This window comes from Lepus europaeus, chromosome 5 (genome assembly GCF_033115175.1).
Source record: "Lepus europaeus isolate LE1 chromosome 5, mLepTim1.pri, whole genome shotgun sequence".
Lineage (NCBI taxonomy): Eukaryota > Metazoa > Chordata > Mammalia > Lagomorpha > Leporidae > Lepus > Lepus europaeus.
The window spans coordinates 7,770,847-7,790,952 of record NC_084831.1 but is presented as its reverse complement, the minus strand read 5'-3'; the positions used below and the strand labels follow the sequence as shown (position 1 = coordinate 7,790,952).

At 63.5% G+C, this 20,106-nt stretch overlaps 1 protein-coding gene across 1 annotated transcript in view; it reads right to left on the bottom strand.

Annotated features, from left to right (window-relative positions):
- Positions 1 to 9,347: 9,347 nt before the first annotated feature.
- The window catches only part of DISP3 (dispatched RND transporter family member 3), a 30,124-nt gene continuing 19,365 nt past the window's right edge, over positions 9,348 to 20,106 (bottom strand). The window contains exons 9-20 of the mRNA XM_062193087.1: positions 19,684 to 19,845; positions 18,044 to 18,157; positions 17,362 to 17,498; positions 16,534 to 16,718; positions 14,927 to 15,057; positions 14,675 to 14,847; positions 13,840 to 13,966; positions 13,315 to 13,460; positions 11,491 to 11,650; positions 10,929 to 11,042; positions 10,385 to 10,551; positions 9,348 to 9,710 (exon numbers count right to left, since the gene is read on the bottom strand). Of these exons, the coding sequence (XP_062049071.1) occupies positions 9,348 to 9,710; positions 10,385 to 10,551; positions 10,929 to 11,042; positions 11,491 to 11,650; positions 13,315 to 13,460; positions 13,840 to 13,966; positions 14,675 to 14,847; positions 14,927 to 15,057; positions 16,534 to 16,718; positions 17,362 to 17,498; positions 18,044 to 18,157; positions 19,684 to 19,845 (1,979 nt within the window). The remainder of the gene's footprint in view (positions 9,711 to 10,384; positions 10,552 to 10,928; positions 11,043 to 11,490; positions 11,651 to 13,314; positions 13,461 to 13,839; positions 13,967 to 14,674; positions 14,848 to 14,926; positions 15,058 to 16,533; positions 16,719 to 17,361; positions 17,499 to 18,043; positions 18,158 to 19,683; positions 19,846 to 20,106) is intronic.

Genomic DNA, 20,106 nt, shown 5'->3' with positions numbered 1-20,106 from the left:
TGCCCTTTGGAGAGGAGATCTCTGGATTCGGAGCAGCCACAGTGGCTGCTGTGGAGTCAGAGGAGGGCCCTGTGTCCTCCTGAGACAGCCCTGGCTCTCACGCCCCTGGGTGGGTGGGTGTCGGGGCAGCAGGGGATAAGGGCCGCTTTTGTGCTTCGTGAGGTGAGAGCAGGGGGCTCTTGGCCCTCCCCCCTGCCTTTCTGGGTTGGCGTCAGGGGAGCTCTTGGCTGGGCTGGGGGTTAAAGGACTTGGAACTTAAGACCAAGAGGTGGCAGGGAACACATTTGTGGGGTATCCTGTCTCAGCTTCCCTTGGCCTGAGAGTCTGGGTGCAGGTGTTAGGTAGGAAGTTAGAAGTCAGCTCCTGTGTGGGAGACGAAAACCAAGCACCTGCAGAAGCTGCCCAGTATTTTTACGACCAAGTCCTGGCCACACCCCGATAACTTACAGGTGGTCCTAGGCTCACCCTAAGGAAAGCACCCTGGGGGACTCTGCTGCCCGGTGCCAGGTGGGCGACCTAGTCTGACAGCACTGGGCAATAAAGCCTGAGGGGCAATTCACCCAGCAAACCCTTTGTCCAGGAGAAGGGGAGGGGAGAGGGAGACCGGCGGGAAGCACTGGCCCCACTCCTGTATACGCCCTGGCACTCAGCTCTCTGAGTTCTCTCCTGAGCTGCCCGCCTGGGCTCCCAGACTCGCCTGGAGAGGTGGCCATCTGTTCTGGACGCCCTGGACCCCATTAAACCTCATTACCTTGCTCGCCACTGCTCTCTGCCTCAGCTCTGCATTCTTTATTGGGTGAAGACAAGACCCAGCCCCCTCACGTCCCCTAACACAGGCAGGGCATGTGAAGAAGAGAGGGTGCAGAGTTCTCCTGGGGCCCTGGGAACATTTCGGGGTCACCTAGATCCTCGCCTGCCTTCACGGAGCTCTGAGCCAGCCTCCAGGACTGGCAATGGAAACCCTTCCAGGTTTCAAGGTCAGTTAATCCCCCCCTTCAGCCGTCAAGGCTGCCTGCGGGTCGGGCAGAAGATGGCCTTGAACCTGCCATGGCCGCAGGAATCTCCCTGCACCCTGGCCCCGCCCCGCTCTGGCCCCCGGATGGTCCCCGTCAGCACTTTCCTGCTCTATGCGGATCAATGGGGTCCTTGGAAATGACCTCAAGTTCAATTATGGCCTCAATTATGGAAAGAAGAGGCTGTTAGAACACACCTACCTCTTATTAACAACCCTGCACTGGGGGCTGGCGGAGACTGGTCCTGGAGGAAATCATTAGCCCACTAATTTGAAATCAATTTAAAGTGCATTTGCTTAATGGCATGAGCATTGTGAATTATCTGTAAATGGTTAATTTAGCTGAATGCCACACCAGATCTCTCGGTTATGAATTGCATTCGGGGTTGGCACTCGTGCACGTGCGCCCTTCCTCGCCGCGCACCTCGCCGGCTCTCCTCCTCTAGCACGAAGCCCGATCACCCGTCTCGAGGTCTGCGCCTGTGACCTGGCAGCTGCCCAGAGGTCTCTAGCATTGGGACAATTAGGACAGAGGCTTGTGCCCTACACCCTCCCCCCTGCATCGCGACAGCTGCACAGAGAGCCCGAGGAGCCGACCTGCCTGGAGCTGGCTCTGCCTGGGGGAGGTGGCCGTGCCCTCTTTTCTGTGGGTCACTTCCTGTCTGGAACGGGAGGCGGGCACAGGCCCGAGTGAGCTCAGAGTGGGTGAGGGCCCAGGAGGTGTCTGTCGGCAGCAAATGCAGTGGACGAGGCCGGTGTTTCAGGTGTGACTGGCACGCGGGCGGCCCTTGCTGGCAGGCAGGCAGGGACTCCCAATCCTCAGGTTCTTCCTGAGCTGCTGTCCATAATCGGCACCGTGCACGACACTGGAGCTCCACGGTGGACAGGGAGGCTGCCCTCAAAAACCCCCAGGGAGTGCATCTTACGGAAAATTATGCATGGATTCCCAAATGTGTGGCACCAAAATAAACTTAGCATATTTTTAAAAAAATTGTTCTTCACATGAAAGGAAGAGAGACAGGGAGAGATGGAGAGAAAGAAATCTTCTGTCCACCGTTCACTCCCCAAACACCTGCGGGAGCCGATTTGGGCAGGGGCCCAAGTACCTGGGTCATCACCGGCTCTCCAGGTGCATTAACAAGGGAGCTGGGTCGGAAGCGGAGCAGCTGGGACTCGAACTTGGTGCCCACACGGGATGCCAGCATCGCCAGTGGCGGCCCTGAGTGTATCATCTTTTAGTCCATGTTCCCGTGCCCCCTGGGGTGCAGGTTGTCGCGTATCACTCGCATTGCGGGAGCTCTCACTGGGTGCTGTGCTCTGTCTGGCACTGGCCCATTGCACGGATGAAGGAACGGCAAGTCGTCCATTGTTTGCAGCCGTGGCCCTCACTGCTCCCTCCCTCGTATCCCCACTGCTCTGCCCCACACTGGGAAGTTCCTCCCGTTAGGAGATGGAGCCCGTTTCCCCGTCCCTGGAATCAGGGCTGACCTGTGACGGACATCACCAGAACACAGCGGATGTGTGCTGGCCTTCCCGTCCTAATTAATTAATTTTCATTGTGTTTGAAAGGCGCAGATACACGGAGTCTGTAACAGCCAGGGCTGGGCCCGTCTGAAGCCAGGATCCCAGAACTCCAGCCGGATTTCCCACGTGGTGATGACAGGGACTCACATGCTCGAGCTGTCACCCGTTGCCTCCAAGGGTGCAGGGAAGCTGGCCTGGAGCAGAGGTGGAACTCAGACCCTGCACTCCAACCCGGGATGTGGGTGTCCCAAGTGGTGCCGCAGGCAGAGGCTTTGCCTCCCGTGCCACAGCGCCCGGCCCCCAAGCCACTGGATCTCAAATCGGTTTATCAAGCTGAGGACTGACACCCCCAGCCTCAGAGAGGTTGAGTGGCTTACCCAAGGTCACACAGCTGCAGGCGGGACCCAGGGAGGCTGACGTCTGATTGCCACACCCCGGGGACAGGATGTGTCCCTAAGCTCTCAGGTTCTGCCCAAGTGCCCTGGGTGGCACCTCTGGAACTCAGTGATCCCCAGGAGAAGCCACTGTGCCTTCCTGACTCTCGGTTTCCTGCTCTGTGCCGTACCTGCCTTGCAAAGTTGCGAGGAGCCCGTGCGATTGGGAACGTGACAGCCACTCGCGGTCAGCAGAGTCTCCCTTCTGTCGTAATAGTGGATCAAAGCCTCTGTCCCCACGATGCCGTCTCACCGCTGATGCACCACAGGTCACTGCTCCCTGTGGGAACCGACCTCGGAGCCAGCGGGCCTGACTTTGAATCCATGCCGGGCAAAGGGGAGTGAGTCACTTCCTCCTTGGAAAGGTGGGGGCGTCCCTTCTTGCCAGCATGGGTGCTGGCGGTGCTGTGAGCTGGGTGGGAGTAGGTACGTGGAAGGAACTCAATTACACCCCAGCCTCCCTCCCTCTCTCTCGCTCCCCTGTCCCCAATGCTGCCTATTGTCACCAACGAGACAAGACAGGCTGAGAAGAGTGACAGTGAGGCCAGCTGGGTCGGAAGCTGGAGCAGGACAAAGAGCGCCCACGACAGGCACACGTGTGCAGGACACTGCTGACCAGCCTTGGAGAAGAAGCCGGGGAGGTGGCTGGGAAACCAGGAGGCCCTGGGCAGAGGCTCCCGGAGAGTAAAGGGCACCTGCTGACTTCTCCCCCAGCGGCGAAGCAAGGCGAGGGCCTGGCCTAGCTCTGATGAGATCATTCCAATTCTACAGGCAGGTAGACTGAGATTTGAAGGGGGACAAAACATTGGAGGTCAATTGCTATTCACAGTGAGTGGACCGTAAGGCCAGGACTGAGGGGTTCCATCTTTGCCTTCACGGAGCGCCCCCTAGTGGGGGGAGAGAGCCAAGCGGCAGGCAAACCAAGTACCAAGCGCTGGGTGGACACATCCCAGACCTGGGACACCCGCGACAGCTTCCTGGAGAAAGCTGGGTCTCAAAGGATAAAGAGCAGCTCCGGAGGTGGGGACAGCAGGGACAGGAGGAGTCCAGGCAGGAGCAGCCCTGGAGGTCAGCTCAGCTCTGCACGCGTCAGGAACCGAGGCCTGAGGTTCGGCCGAGGCCTGAGCAGCACAGGAGAGGCAGGGGCACGAGCTGCAAGCAGAAAGGTTGTGAGCCCCGGCAGGGCCTGGAAGGCTGCAGAGTGTCCAGCTTCGTTCCCTGGGCGCCGCTGGCTGCACCGAGCCTCCCCACGCATAGTGGCTGCCAAGAGCGACCACCTGCCGGCTCCAGCTGGAGTCAGCCCATCTGGGCTAGGAGCCGCTGGGCTTGGCTCAGACCGCAGGTGGGCTCCCGGAGGCTCCACGTGTCCCTCCATCGCCGGGGACCAGTGCGCGACCTTCTCGTGGAGGGGAGGCCCCAGGCCAAGCCGGTTCCATTCCTTCTCTTGCTTCACTCTTGTCACAACCCAGTGCACAGTGGAAGTCACTCTGCCAGACCCAACAGCACCAGGATGGGAAAGCCTGGTCCATGCAGGCACTTCAAAAAGTCCGTGGCATACGAAATTAGAATACACATCGGGGGCCGGCGCTGTGGCGCAGCAGGTAAGGCTGCTGCCTGCAGTGCCAGCATCCCATATGGGCACCAGTTCGAGACCCAGCTGCTCCACTTCCGATCCAGCTCTCTGCTATGGCCTGGGAGAGCAGGAGAAGATGACCCAAGTCCTTAGGCCCCTGTACCCACGGGGGAGACCCAGAAGAAGCTCCTGGCTCCTGGCTTTGGATCAGCACAGCTCCGACCATTGCGGCCACCTGGGGAGTGAACCAGCAGATGAAAGACCTCTCTCTCTGGCTCTGCCTCTCCTTCTCTCTCTGTGTAACTTTGACTTTCAAATAAATAAATAAATCTTTAAAAGGAAAAACAGAATCCACTTTTACAGGCAGATGTTTGGGCTGGTGGTTAAGAGGCCCACTTCCTGTTTTGGAGGGCCTGGTCCCTGCTCCCGCTTCTGAGCGGCTTCCTGGCAAATGTGGCCCCCGGGAGGCAGCAGCGACGGCTCAGGTGACGGGTCCTGCCACCCACACAGGAGACCCGGATGGAGTTTCCAGCTCCTGGCTTTGGCTTGTCCCAGCCCCAACCATTTCAGGTGTTTGGGGCACATACTGGTGGATAGGAGCTCTCTTTCCCTGGCTATCAAATAAATCGTTCTAAAAAGGTAAGTTTATTTCTATGCAAAAATTGGAAATTAATGGTTTTTTTCATAATAGGCCTTTTCCAGAAGCCCTTTGAAGATGCCTCATCTGCGTGAATTTCAAATTGTCTTACACCAAAATACTCATTTTTAGATGGAGTTTTTCACGAGCCGTTCAGCATCCCCTGCTGATTGCCGTGTTTTGTAACTCCAGGCACATGGACGCCATCTCGAGTGGGATGGCAGCGACGGCACAGCAGGCGCTGCTGGTAAACCCGGCCGCTGTGCACGATGGGTGAGCAAACAGGCTAAGGCTGGGCACAGGCCTTGTCCGATCCGTGGAGTTGACAGAGACAGGATGATTTCTGTGGCTGCCTGGCCAACTCCAGCCTCCCTCAGCTGCCATGCCCCGCCCTGATCATGCCGAGACTCCAGCCCCATGGCTCAGAGAGGACGGGCGTGCACGCCATGCCGTGCCCTTTGGCTGATGCTTGATGCCGCCTGTGATGGGGGCTGGGGGAGGGTCCCTTCTCTCCTTCTCACTGCTCTCCCTGCCTCCTTCCACCCTCAGCCCTGCAGCCAGAGTGAGCTTTCTAAGGAGCAAATGACAGCCTCCTCTCTCCTGCTTGCAGAAGTCATGTGGGTGACACATTCCTGCAGCCCAGCCCCCAGAGTGCAAAGGTCTTTAAGGCCAGTCTCCTGCATCTCTACCATCCACCTGGCACCATGCTCGGGAACCACCGTGCCAGTTTCCCCCAGACTCCCTCTGCATACACACGCACAAATGAACATACTTCTCTCTTGTCTGTTTTTTGCACCCATAATCTAGTGCCTTTCTATTTCCCACACGGCTTTGCAATCTGTTCTTCCCCATCTCGTGTGCGTTGGTGATTTTCCCACACAGGCACATGCAATGTGGCTCCAGCTTCCTCGACAGCTGCAGGACAGCCTGCTGTGTGCAACGGAGGTGCTGACGGATGTTGGCGGCGCCTGTCCTCGTGCTGGCCGGGCTCAGTTCTCAGAGGCACAGCTGCTGAATTGGAAGGCCAGGGTGATGGTAACGTAAGAGCTGCCTCTGGGTTCTCCTGCGCGCAAGAGCCAGCCCGCACTCCCACCGGCAGTGCAGAGCGCCCGCTTCCCCAGAGCCTCGGACAGAGCGGTGGGCAGATGCACGGGTGTTTCCCAATCAGACAGGCATAAAATGGTCTTGGGCTTTTTAAATCCTCCGGTTGTATCCCCATCTTCCGACCTCCCCGCCCCTGCTGCCCAGGGCAAAACCTGGCTTCTTTGGGCAGAAGAGGGTGGGCACAGCCCTGCCCTTTCTCAGGTTCACTGTCAGCTCGGGAAGGAGACACACACAGAGCTCATGTCGCAGCGCTCCCGTTCCCCCAGCAGTGAAAAGGGTTCAAGTCCTTGCTGCTGAGAGAGTTGGGAAGGCATGCAGAGCACGTGGGCCGCAGGCACCCCGGGAAGGCTGGCTGTCCACGAGGGCTGCTGGCCTCCATGGGAAGGGGGAGGAGCTTGGGCTCCGGCAGGTGGCAGGTGGCAGGTGGCAGGTGACACGTGACAGGTGGCAGATGACAGGTGGCAGGTGGCAGGTGACAGTCCTCGGCCGTCGCCCCGCTCTGCCTGTGTATCCTCAGAGCTCAGGCCGACCGCCGTGCCCGAGCCAACCAAGGGCATCTCATCAACACGTGACGGCTCTAAGACCAGGAGCTGCGCATCAGTAGCACAGGTCGGTCAAGGTCGTATCCATGGCGGTCAGGGCTTCTGGGACCCATGGCCCCCACGGTCACAAGCACAACGAAGGGGGGTGCATTTGCAGGCAAGGAAGCAGCCAGCAGTGTGGCCCCCATTCCCCAGAACGCCTACGTTGTGACCCACACCCTCCCCCAGCCTTGTCCTGGCCCTCGCCCCTGGGACGCAGACGGATCAGGCATCCTGCAGGGCCCCAGGGGACAAGGACAGGTGAGTTCTGAGGCCAAACAGCTGTGCAGCTGAGAAGGCCGCCCCCAGGGTGAGCTGGCCTGAAGACAACGTGCTGCCTGCTCTTTTCCCAGGATGCTCAACCCTGGACTGGGAACCCAACCCGCAGGAGCATCACGCAGGTCCCAGCAGAGCCGCATGGGTGCCCGGGCGCCCCAGCCACTGTGGGGGGAGGTGGCAGGGGCACAGCCTGGCCCCCTTCGCCCTACCTGCCACCCTCCAGGCACCCTGAAAAGAGAGGCAGGTAGAGATGGGGAGGCAGAGGAGCTTCGCCTTAAAAGCAAGAGGAGGGGCGAAGGGAATGGCTCCCTTGGTTTGCATGCAAATTCATGCAGATGAACCCACCTCCACATCAAAACCAGGTCATTGGGAAGGTGTCAGGACAAGGACTTTTTCTAGGCACCTTCTGGGGTGTCCCCTCCCCCGCCCCGCCCACCTGGCCTCCTGCAGGGAGCACCACCCCTCTGCAGCTGTGGGCACCTGGCACAGGACACCCCCTGCCGAGGCGGCCTCTCCCATCTAAGGGCTGCCAGAGGGCTGTGTGCCCAGGGGCTGGCCCTTCCCCTGGGCCACAACACTCAGGGGACCCCCGTGTCGCAGGACGATGCTCCATTGCGATGTCTCCTGCCGGGACCAGAGTGATGGCGCCACACGCCACATGGTTCACGCCACACAGTTCATTCCCCAAATGCCTTCAACAGCCACGACTGGCTGCACAGGAGCCCGCGATTCAATCCAGGTCTCCCATGGGAGTGGCAGGGACCCAGGCGACGGAGCCATCACCTGCTGCCTCCCACGGTGTGCATTGGCAGGAAGCTGCAATCAGAAAGGAGCCTGGGGCTCAAATTCAGGCTCTCCGTGTGGGACGCGGATGTCCCGAAGTGTGTCTGAAGCGCTGCTCCGACCCCCAGCCCACGCTTGGTGAAGCTGGATACAGACTGACCGGGACTGAGCCGGGTCTGAGCCCTGACGGCGGGAAAGCAATCCCCAAGCTGGGGCCGGGGCTGCGAGGCAGAGCTGCACAGCTGTGGCCCCTCCCCGGGTGCACGCCCGGCACAGAGCACTGCGCGGTCATCGTGCAGGAACCCCATCTCCGCCCCCACCCTCCCTGGTGCAGACGGGGCGCGGGCAGCAGTGGCTGACATGGGTCTCTGGGTTTGCTCAGTTTCTGAGCTGTCAACAAAGTCACACAGACTGGGTGCTTTGGCCACAGACCAGACTTTAGACGAGTGCTTGTGCCAGGGTTATCGCTGGCTGCCTGCACCCATGGGGCAGGGCCTGGATTCTGCTTCCCGACTCCAGCTCCCTGCTAATGTGCCCCAGCAGGCAGTGGTGGCAGCTCAAGGACTTGGGGCCCTGCCACCCACACGGGGGACCCGGACTGCCCCAGCCCTGGCTGTTGCATCCGGGGTGTGAACCAGCAGACAGAAAAGCTCTCTGCCTCTCTAGTAACAAATAAATAAAATGTCCCCCTGCCCCCCCAGAATAGCCAGTGCCTGGCGCATCAGGCGTCTGAAGGTGGCCCCAAGTGCCTCAGCTCCCGCTCGGTGCCCCGAGCGCTCCGGCCCTTGTTCCCGGAGGGCCGGCACCCTCCACCCACCCCACCTCCTTCCAGGTCCCGGGCTCTGACGGACTGCAGGCAGTCCTCGCGAGCGTGGTGGCGCCGACGCCAGTCCAAGTGCCCGTGTTCACGCGGCGCAGCAGTGTCACCGCACTTTATTAGGAACCATCTGCTGTGAGCAGGCGGCAGGCACGGGCCACCCCACGCACCCTCAGAGCTGGGTCATGGAGATGGGGGCTTGGGTCTGTGAAGCAGGCTGCGCTGGGGCCCCACAGCTCCCAGGGGGGTTCTTCGAGGAGCCCCAGAGGCTGGGTCCTGGGTAGGACATGCAGAACCCAAAGTTGGGTCCCTGTCGTCTGCGGCCAGGCACTGAAGGGCCTGGGTGAGGCCCGCCCTTCCTGCGCAGGCGCGGAGGGAGACCCAGGCCCGCGGGCAGTCTCCGCGTCTTGCGTTTCAGTTTCCGTGGGCAGGTGGGGACACCCAGGCCAGGTGAGGGCGTGAGCCCGCAGTGACGACGGGAAGAGAGCAGTGCAGAGGCCCAGCCCCCGGGGTGGGGCCTGGCGCCCGAGGAAGGCCGCAGCGTGGACAGCGCGCAGCGTGGACTGCTGGCGCCGCTCCCGGCACACAGAGGCCCCGCGCGGGCTAGAGGGAGGCTCCGCTGGGCAGGGGGATCTTGTAGCCGCTGCGCAGGAGCACGAGGCAGGCGCCCAGGCCCAGGGCCCCCGCCAGCAGCACGGCACCCAGCGCCTTGAGGAAGGAGGTCCTGGTGCGCGTGAAGGAGCCGGGCGCCATGACGCCGAGCAGCGCCGTGCTGACTGTGAGCGTGTAGAGGATGGACACGGCCGTGTTGAGCGCCACGATCTTGCCAAACTTGGCGAAGGGCGCGATGATGCAGAAGAAGAGCGGCACGGTGGCGATGACCGTGGTCAGTGCGCTGGAGACGATGGCCACGCCCACGTGCCGCACGGCCTCCAGCGTCCGCCACTGGCGCTGCGCGCCCGCGTCCTGCGGCCAGAGCGAGAGCGAGCGCTGGGGCTGGCGTCCTGGTCGGCCCTGCGCCAGCGGCCCCGGCTCCCGCTGTCAGTGGGTGACCGCAGGGCTGGGGCGCAGGGGCGCGGCCGTGCGAGGTAAGGCAGCTCTGGTCACAGGGACCGGGGAGTTTGCACGTGGGTCTGCGAGGTGGGAGCCCTGAGGGCACTGATTTTGTTCTTTTGACCCAAAGCAAGCTACACGTGTAACTGACACAATTTTTAGATTTGGGAGTTATCCTCACACCAGTGCCAACTAGGAAAGAAGGCAAAGCAACCCTGGCGGCCGCAGGGCTGGCCCGGGCACTAGGACAGCAGCAGCAGGCAGAGGGGAGGCGCTGTGGCCTTGGCGCAGCTGCCTCAGCCGCCACAGTGAGCCCCTGCTCCCAGGGCTGCAGAAGGGCACAGAGGCCGAGGGGGCCTGAGCAGGGAGCCTCCGCGGTCATCCTCTTGCCTGGCCCCACCCCCTCCCTCTTAGCTCACCTGGGGAGACTGAGGCTGGGGAGTGTGCATGGAGCTGCGAGGGCCCAGCTGCCCTTAGAGTCTGAGGCCCTGGGACCTTGGCCGGCTACTGGGGTGTCCGGTTGTTTTGGGGGTCCCCCAAGCTGCGCAGAGGCAGGAGGAGAATCATGGGGGCAGGCTGGGGCTCACCTCATCCTGGTGCAGGGGCAGATTCTCTCCAGCCAGCAGGTAGCCTTCGACCAGGTGGACGCAGTAGTCCACCGAGGAGCCGACCAGAATGGACAGGGAGATGGCCTCCACAGCGCCCATCTCCCAGCCGCTCCAGTACATGATGGTCACCACCAGGCACACGATGCCTGCGGGACGAGGGTCTGAGTCCCAGCCCCACCTGCACCGCCCTGGAGGACCCTGGGGAGCAGGAATTCTGGGTCCTGCCCCACTTCAGGTGTCAGGAGGGACAGGCAAGACCAGGGCCACAGAGAGGGGACAGGTGTGGCAACAAGTCACCAAGCTAACACTGCTGGGGGAGGGGGTGGCTGGGGCTGGCTTCTCTCGGGAACACCAGCCTATGGGTGCCGTCCTAGGAGCCACTGTCACCACAGCACCAAGCGCAGTGCCTTCCTGCCAGCTAGGGTGGCCGGGAAGCCTTCTCTGGGGAGACTTGTGGGCTGGAGCCTCCAGGCACCCTGCCTGTCCCTGTCCCTGCCGCCGCCATGCCCCGTCACCCACGTACCCAGGATGCTCAGGAGCACGGGCAGCAGGAGCAGGATGTGAGTGGTGAACACGGCCACAGCTGCCACACAGATGAGCAGGGAGAGCACCAGGCCGTACAGCGCGCTCTGCACTCCTGCAGGGGGGAGGGGAGGGGCTCAGGTGGCTGCAACTACCCAGCCCACAGATAAGGGGTTCCTGCGGCTGCATGGCTGGCCAGGCTGGGCTACCAGCTGTGCCACTCTGGGCAAGCTACCTGACCTCTCTGGCCTTCATTTCTTCATCTGTAAACCGGGGGTACCAGCTGGACCTACCCCAAGGGAGTTTAGGAGCCAGCATGGCTGGGCCCTCAGCACAGGGCCTGGCACTAGAAGGGCTCACAATGCAGCTGCCCCGAGGGCCACAACACTCACACTTTAGAGGGTCAAAGTCAAGATCAGAGAGGGTGACCAGGTGCCCCAGGCAGGGCAGGACCCACCCCTGGCCACTGAGGGGCGCCCTGGCTACTGTGTCACCCTGGCTTCCCAGGGCCCTTGGCCCGGACGGAGAAGACGAGCAGCGCGCCCAGCCCCGCCCCTGCTTGCCTATGATCTCCATGAAGATTTGCTTCCAGTGCTCGCAGGTCTGGAAGCCGCGGCGCAGGGCTGAGCCCTCGGGGAAGGCCTGCAGCTGCTGCTCCAGGAAGCTCTCCCAGCGCAGGTAGTCCGAGTACGTCTGGAAGGAGGACTTGCCCTTGTACGTGGTCTGTGGGCGACACGAGCTGGTGAGGCAGGCGGGGGCTGTGGCCTGCTCGCCCCTCCCACCAGAGTGAGCTCCCATCGGCCTCTGGGGGCAGCGTGTGGCTCTGCCAGGCTGTGGGCAGCCACCTCCCTGTCCTTTCCCAGGGCCACCACCTCCAGCTCCCAGAACCCCTGTGCCCCCGTGTCCCACCCTCTACACAGGCCACCACCTCCAGCTCCCGGAACCCCTGTGCCCCCGTGTCCCACCCTCTTCACAGGCCGGCCCGGGCCTGCACAGCCAGCTCCTCAGCTTTCAAGCCTGCTCGGGCTCCTCCGTCATGCTCCCCATCACGGTTCATCTCTGCCTGGCCACCCAGCCCCCACAGAAGGCATGAGCAGCCCACCTGGGTCAGCGCCCACCCCCGCCCTGGAGGTGACAGGCACTTGTCTCGCTCCGGAGCTTTCTTCTGTGTTCTCTCACTGACCCAATGCTGCTCTCACTGAGCATAACCCAGCACGCAGCCTGTCCATGCCCATGTGCGCATCTGAGAGGTCGCGGGGTCAGCGTGAGCAGGGACACCCGGCGGGAGGCTGAGCCTGGCCAGGACCTGGGGCTTGGGCCTGAAAGAGGCAGCCACTCGGACCAAGGTCCGCTCTGCCAAGTGCAACAGGACCCTCCCAGCAGGACTGTGAAACAGAAGAGCAGACGCTGAGGCCAGGCTGGGTGGCAGGCGGGGGCACAGGTGCAGGGAGGGAGGTGGCAGCGCCCTGCAGGGTGACAGGTGTGGCTGGGGTCAGGCCCTGAGCTGCGTGTGTGACAGTGGTGGAGATGCAGCTCTTTCCTGTGTGTGCTGCACGGGGTTTATAAACAAGCCGGCCAGGCTGCCTGAGCTCCGGCCGCGTCTGTGAAGGCCTGGGCCCTCGTGGCTGGGGCCGGCGGTCCTGGTGCTGGTGCAGCAGGGACACGGATGCTGGAGCCCAGGCCAGGCAGTGGCGCCCCCACGGGAGCCGGCCCATTTTCCTCACTCCCCAGTGCTGTCCCGAGCTTGCTCTCATAGCCGCGGGGTCTCCACAGCTTCTGGGGCCGGGACCTCTGCCCCTGCTACAGATTTGCTCCAGGACTGGCCACCCAGCAGAGGCAGCAGGAAGGAAGCTCTGCCAAGCCTGGGAGCCAGGGGCCAGGGCGGGGGCCGCCTGGAGGCCCTGGTCAGGGAGGCGTGCGTGTGCGTGTCCGTGTGTGCAGTGTAGAGCCCGAAAGCACAACAGGCGACCATGGAGGGGGGATGGGCGGGACGGCCAGTCCCTGGCCTCCAGCCTGCCCTCCCCTGGCCACCTGGGGGAGCCCCACCAGGCTCCATGGCCCAGACCCCAGCCTTCCACAGTGGCAGAGGGGGCCATCCTGGACTCCTGCAGCCCCTCTAACCCCTGAGACTAAAACATGACACGAACCCTGGACCCGGGGGCGGAGGGCGGTGGGTGGGAGCAGAAGTGGTGCTGGCTGGCACCGGTGGGCTGCAAGGGCACAGCTCCCCTCAGCAGGTAGGCGGCCTGGTTTAGCGCTGGACACTGACACTCACTAACCACGTGACCACGGGCAAACCTCTCCACCTCTCTGGGCCTCAGTGTCCCCCTGCGGGGTGCGACCCTGGAGGCAAGCACCATGCGGGGCCAGCGGGTGCCCGGGCTCACCGACTCGAAGGCCATGGAGATCCACTGCACACGGCCCTCCCTGACGCCCATGGCCCCGTGCGACAGCTGCCCCGGCAGCAGGTTGGGCTCGGGCAGCTCCTTGCACTCCGGGTGCAACATCTGCAGGAAGGAGGAGATGCTGTAGCCTGTGGGGGAGAGGCCAGAGAGGAGTGGGCAGGGGCTCAGCGCTAGCCCACCATACCCGTGCACACGCACTCACCTGCTGGCACTGGCACTGGCACTGGGAAGCCCGCCGTGCCCATCTGCCAGTGGGGTGGACACTGACACCTTGGGCCTCCTGGGGACAACCCTGGCCAGGCCTCGGCCAGCCCCCACCCCAGCCTCACCCCCAACTTTACAAAAGCTCCTGCTGCCCCCCGCCCCCAGTGACCACCGCGCCAAGTCCCACTCAGGCACAAGCCTGTCCCCTACCCATGCAGACACGCTCAAGTGCAGACTTGTGTCCGCAAACGTGTGAGCAGGTCGGCACGGCAGTCCCTCCCACCTGGCCCGGAGCCCGCGCACCTGACGGCAGGCACTGGGCCCCGCCCGGCTTCACCAGCTCCGAGTTGCCGGCGATGGCTTTGCACAGGCGACACAGGTGTCCGATTTCTTTGAAGAGGTCAAAGCTGCCATCGTAGACGACACTGCCCTTTCCCAAGGAGACACAAGCAGGCCAGGGCCACTCAGTGAGACGAGGACTTCACCACGGACCACCCACCCTCAGTGGCCCTAGCCCCGGTCACCCCGGCCCTACCAGCACCTCTGCCTCTGGCAGCGCCCACCCCGCTTCCCCCACAGTGTTCTCACCTGCAGTTGGCTTGCTCCCCACATCCACAGCTGCCCCGTGCCCTCCCTGCTACCCTGTGCCCTCCCTGCTACCCTGCTCCAAACTCTCAGACTCGCTCTGCAGACCCCCTCCCCACCCCCACCCTGCCCGACTCAGGCCCTGTCTGCTGTGCCTGGCGCCCAGCCTGGTGGCTCTGTGGTGCACCTGCCCACTGAGCCCCCCCCCCCTCGGCACCCGTTCTGTGCCAGGCGCAGTCCCAGCCCAGCAGGCACCTTCCAAGCTGTGCCCCTTGGGGCAGGGAGGGAGGCCTCACAAGCACCACGGCTGCAGCTGGCAGCCAGGGCTGCGGGAGAGGCAGAGGTTCACCTGCTTGTGTCTCTCCCATCTCCAAGGCGCACCCGAGACTGCCAGCCTGGGCCCCCAAATGTTCCTGGGTTCAGGGCAACTCTAAAGGGTCAACCTCATGGGGTCCCGTCTGGACTGGCTGAGCCACCGAGAGCCAGGCGGGCACGTGTGCAGCTGGGCAGGCAAGCCCTCGGGCACCAGCCCTGAGCGGGCCCGGCAGCCTACCGGGTCCCCGATGACATGGTTGTCCACCTGCCGTGTGCGGTTGATGCCGATAATACCAAAGACCACAAAGACCATGGCCCCTGTGTCCACAAGTGGCCGCACCGCTGGCTTCCCGCAGCCCGTGTTCACGCAGGGGTTGAAGCCGAAGGTGGCCGAGAGCCGGGCCTTGGGCGCTACAGGAGGAGTCAGAGCTGTCAGGGAAGGTGGGGCCCCGGCTCCCAAGGTCCCCCACCACGTGTCCCCCACAGGTACCTTTCTCACTAGGGACATAGAAGAAGCCTTTGGTGGGCCCGTCGGGGCTGGAGCTGAGCAGGCAGCCGGGAGGGGCCAGGCACACGCGGCCGTGGAACGGGGGCCTGTGGGACTGAGCGAAGTACAGCTTCCTGTGGAGGCAAGGGAGGCCAGGAGGCCGGGGTCGGGGTCAGGGGGGCCAGTGCAGCCGTGTCCAGGCACAGGGGTCTGCAGGCTGCTCTAGGCCCGCCCCTGCCAGCACCGAGCTCCTGGTCTGTCTCTCTGCAGGTGGCAGGAGAGGGAGGGGCAGAGGAGCCCAGCAGCTTCCAAAGCGGCCTCTGGGGACAGGCAGGGCCCCTCGGTCAGCAGTGGTGGTCCCTGCTCAAGCCCCCAGCCTGGCTGCACCGGGACAGCCAAGGTGGTGTCCGAAGCAAGGGTTCCACGCTGAAGCCGTTTGCTGCCCTCTGCGCCTGATGCAGCTCAGGGGAACCCCCAGACCCCCGCCTCCAAACCGCACCCCTCCTCCCCACGCAGTGCTCAGCTTAATACCCTGACGCCACCTCCGCCAGGGGCCAACGTCCCCGCGTCTCACAGGGCAGGACTCGGCAGGGCCCTGAGCGCCGGGCGGCCTCTTTCTGAGCACATGTCCCCGTCTGTTTTGACATCGCCCTTTGCCTGGTCGCAGCCTGTCTCCTGCTAGACAGCTCGGGGGCGGGAGCCATGTCTGCCTCGCTCCCCACCGTCCCCAGCCCCAGCACAGCACAGCACAGCAGTCAGCGCTCGGTGCTTGTCCAATCAGCGAGGGGATGGGGGGAGGGGGCAGACTTGCCAGCATGGCTCCTTGGACAGGAGCAGAGAGGAAAGTCCATGACATGGGGATAAAGGTGGGAAGAGACGCTGCGGCCGGCCTGGGGGTCCCAGGATGCAGAGTGCAGCCTCCTGTGTACAAGTCCACCTCCGTCCTGCCTGGCACTAGGCAGGGGCTGAGTGTGCAGCCGCCCGCAGCCCTCACCTCGCATTTTCTGAATGAGTTCACATTCAGAGTAGATAAGGGCGTTGGCGGAGAACAGAGTGTCCTCATTCGTTCATTCATTCATTCAGCGAGCACTGACTGAGCCCTCGCTGTGCCTGGGGCTTAGCATGGACACAGTTAAGGGCCACTGCAGGAGGCGGACGTGTGAGAAGAGGCAGAGAACAGCGCAGATCAGCAAGAACTCAGCAATGCTGGGGCCGGGGGGATTGTGGGTGAGGCGTGCGGAGACTGGGCGGGAGCTCAGGGACGGCCCAACCAATTAGAGACCTGAATCTTGAGAAGTCAACCACATGAGGAGATGGGCAAGGGCCTGCTGGGCAGAGGACAGCATGTGCAAAGGCCCTGAGGTGAGCATTCACTTAAGGAGCAGCAAGAGGGCCCCTGTGACCCCTCCACAGCCATCAGGAGGGACATCAGTAATGGTGAGTTGGGGGCAAATTCCAGGCCTGGTCCCTTAGCCAAAGTTCCCCGCTCCCCAGTCCTGGGCAGAGAAGCATCTGACCTGAACAGGGATGTCTTGGAGGTGCCTGCTGGCATCTCCCATGAGACAGAGCCCAGGCACAGGACAGCGAGGGGAGGGCACTGGCTTCATTACCGCGTGTGCTGCTGCTCCTTGGCGGCCACGTAGAAGCTGAAGTCAAACTTCCAGCCCCGCTTGGTGTCACAGGCCAAGGTTGTCACCATCCACTTGCGGGAGGGGCTCGCCGCCTGGAGCAGCCCTACTGTAGACATACAAGCGGTCAGCTTCCTGGTGAAGTTACCGAAAGGCGCTCTATACACCTAAGCAGTGGGTTGACAGAGACAAGACACGTGACTCGGGGAGGCTGCCTCGGCAGGCCCGACCTCGGGGGCCGTCCCCTCCCTCCTCGCCTGTCCCAGCCCCGGAGTGGGGGACAGAGCCCTGGGCAGAGGCTCAGGGGGCCTGGGTTTGAGCCTGAAAGCTGAACCAATCCTTCCCTGCCTCTCTGGGAGGCAAAGTGTCTACTCTGTGCCAGGCACTGGGCCGGGTCCTGAGGGGGCGGCAAGCGCCACGGGCACGGTCCCTGCCAGCAAGGCACAGAGGCTGGGCAGGGCTGTGGTTCTCAGGCTGGTGCCACGCCAGGGCCACATGCGAGGCACGGGGTGGCAAACGAGAAGGGCGGCCACCAGCCGGCCAGGAGCTGCCGCTGCCTCCTTCACCCCCACGTCACAGCAGAGGGGTTAAGTCATCTCCCCAAAGACAGAGCTGTCTCGGACTCAGACTGAGGCCTGCTGAGCCGGGAGCCCATGGCGGCTCACCCTGCAGGTCCCCGCCACAGGCCTGGCTGCGGGAAGTGGGGGTGGGGACATTGATCTGCCCGGAGCAGCCTCGTCCTCAAAGCCCCTGCTTCCCGGAGGACCCCTCCCCGTGGCTGTGGCTCAGCGCACAGCAGCCCAGGCTCACCTGGAAGGAGGGCACCTCTCCATCCCCGGAGGACACCGCCTGCCAGGGGGCGGGCAGGCTGGCGTTGAGGGAGAGCCTGTAGACAGCAGGGTGGCCTTTGCTCTTCACTCTGGAGACGTACACGGTGCCTGGGGCATCTAGGGACAAGCAAGGGGCGGTCACTGCAACCGGCCTCCCTGGGCCCTGGGGCAGACCGCCCCAGCCCTGATCCCGAGCAGCTGAGCCCCAGCCTGGCCCTGGCCCTCTCTACACAGCTGGAGGGAGACGGAGATGGTCACGGCAGGGCGGGCAGCACAGGTGGCAGGGATGCTGGGAAGATGTGCTGGGGACGGGAGTCTGTGGTGTGAGTGGCGGGGCTGCTGCTGGTGGGGACACTGGGGAGGACGGGTGCTGGCACCACGAGGCGGTAAGGACAGAGGGCACTGCCTTGGGGGTTCCATTCCCTCAGGGCCCCGCCACAAGCAGTGCCAGCTTGCAGGGCTCAGGACGGCCCCGCCTCTGCCCCACCCTGGGCACTCCACAGGCCAGGCTGTCCTGGCCCGGGGGAGCTGCTGGGCTGGTGGCTGAGGGCCCCGAGTGCCCCACAGGACACTCAAGGATGAGTTCCACCTGCTCCCTGCGCAGGCGTCCACCCCCCAGCACCGGGGAGGAGCTCCTGACCCAGCACTGACCCAGCACTGACCCTGTGGGGCGGCCTCAGGCCGGCCGGCCCAGGGAACTCCCGGGCCTCGCTTCTTCTTCTCCAGGGAGGTCCGGATGTTGTTCTGCAGGCTGCGGGGCTTCTCCTGGAACAGACCTGTCCCCGCTCCATCAGCCACAGCAGGGCCTCCCCGGCCGGCCCCGGAGGCTGAGATCAGCGACTGGCGCGGGAGTGGAGGGGGCGGGGAGGGTGGTCTCGCTCTTCCGACCCACCCCCCTCCCTGCCACAGGCTGAGGATTCAGCTCGAGGTCGTCGCGGCTCCTGCAGTTGGCCACACGTGGTAGAGGAGTGGGACTGACCGCAGGCAGGCCTGGCGGCTCCCATCTGGCCCTGCCTCAAGCAGCGTGGCTTAGCGTGTGTGTTTAACAGAGAGAGCTCACTGTCATCCCAGGTCATTATCATTCACCTTTTGATAGAAGGCAAAGCAGAGGTTCAGGGCGTGAGTGACCTGCACAGCACGTGACCGTGACCCGCAGGGCCCCCTGGGAGCCTGCATTTCTGCCCTTCCCAGAGTTCACCAAGAGGTCCCTCTAAGAGCCAGTTCAGAGAGAGAAGAGGTGCAGGGGCTGGGCCTGGCTGGGGGCCTTGGGGCCACAGTGGGGCTGAGGTCCTGGGGCAGGCGGAGGCCTTGTGCAGCAGAGGTGCTGGGGCCAGAGCCTGTGCCCACACGTGGGGGAGAGGAGCTGGGCACGTGGCTGGCGCTGGCTCCGATCCACGAGGGACTCTCGGGGCACCTCTCTGCGCTACGGTCAATTACCACGCACTTGGCGAATGTCGTGACCGAAGGGAGGGCCAGGTTCATCTGAACACCGCCCTAATTAAATGGGAGCAGTTACTGCGGTCGGCGGAGCCTCTCCCGTGAGCTGGAGGCTCTCACTCAACGGCCTCCCATTTGCTCTCTCGCTGCCCTAGGCGTGCTGTGTGGCCCCACCCCTGACCCCAGGCTCCCTGTGCCCAAAGTCAGCGGCTGGACGACACCACACGGCAGGGCGACAGCTCCCACTGCTTTCCTTGCTCACCCTGGCACCTGCTCCACCACCAAGTCCTGTGGAAATCGCCTAAAAGCCCCGGCTCCTCTGCCACTGTTGGCTCGCTGGCCCCGGTCCCCCACGGCACCACTCCACCTGGCACCCAGGGACTCAATTGTGGCCTAGCCCCACCCTCACCCCAGTTTCCAGCGACAGGACAGAACCCAGACTCCTCACTGCAGGCCGGCTCCTGCCTGGACTCCTCCCCTTCCCTCCCCTACCCCAGCCCTCCACCCCGTGGCCTAACTCCTTCCCACACTTCCAGCCTTGCCTCAGACCTCACCTCCTCCAAGACGCCTTCCGAGGCACCATGCTCCTCGGCCTACGCCCACGTCTCCCTGACAACGGCTCACTCCCAGCGCTGGGATGTGGCCTCCCTGAGCTGGACGAAGTCTGATGTTCTGCCCACAGACACCGCCAGAGCCAGTGCACGGCCAGCACCCAGGAGGTGTTTGTTCTATGAGACGTGGGGACACGGAAGCTTAGAAGCAGGAAGGATGTTCCTGAGGCCACACGGCGATGGGGAGCCCAGGTCTTACAAGTCCAAGGCTGAGAGCCTGAGACCTGGGCACCAGAGAGGGCCGGGGGCCTCACCTGAGCAGGTGATGCACGAGATGCCCTCGGCGCTCAGGTTGTACTTGAGGTCCAGCAGCACCTGGATGTTGGTGTCGGGCCGGAAGAGCAGCGGCGCCCGGCTGGCGGGGCGGAGCCGGCTGGCGAACACTAGGGAGAGGATGAGGATGGAGACGAAGAGCCCTGCGAGGAAAGGACACCGCGCTAGGCGGGGCCGGCCCCACGCCTGGGCAAGAGCACTCTCACTAGGGGTGACACTGCGGGTGGCGTGAGCTAGGGACAGCTCTTCCAGGCTGGGGCAGGCTGGGACGTGTGGTGTCGCTTGGATCTGACCGAGCCATGGCCCAGCTGGCACTCCAAGCGCCGAGTAGTTTGTAAGGAGCGGCACACGCACTTGACAGCACAGCCCTCCAAGGCGCCGTGGAAGGGAGAGGCTGACGGCCC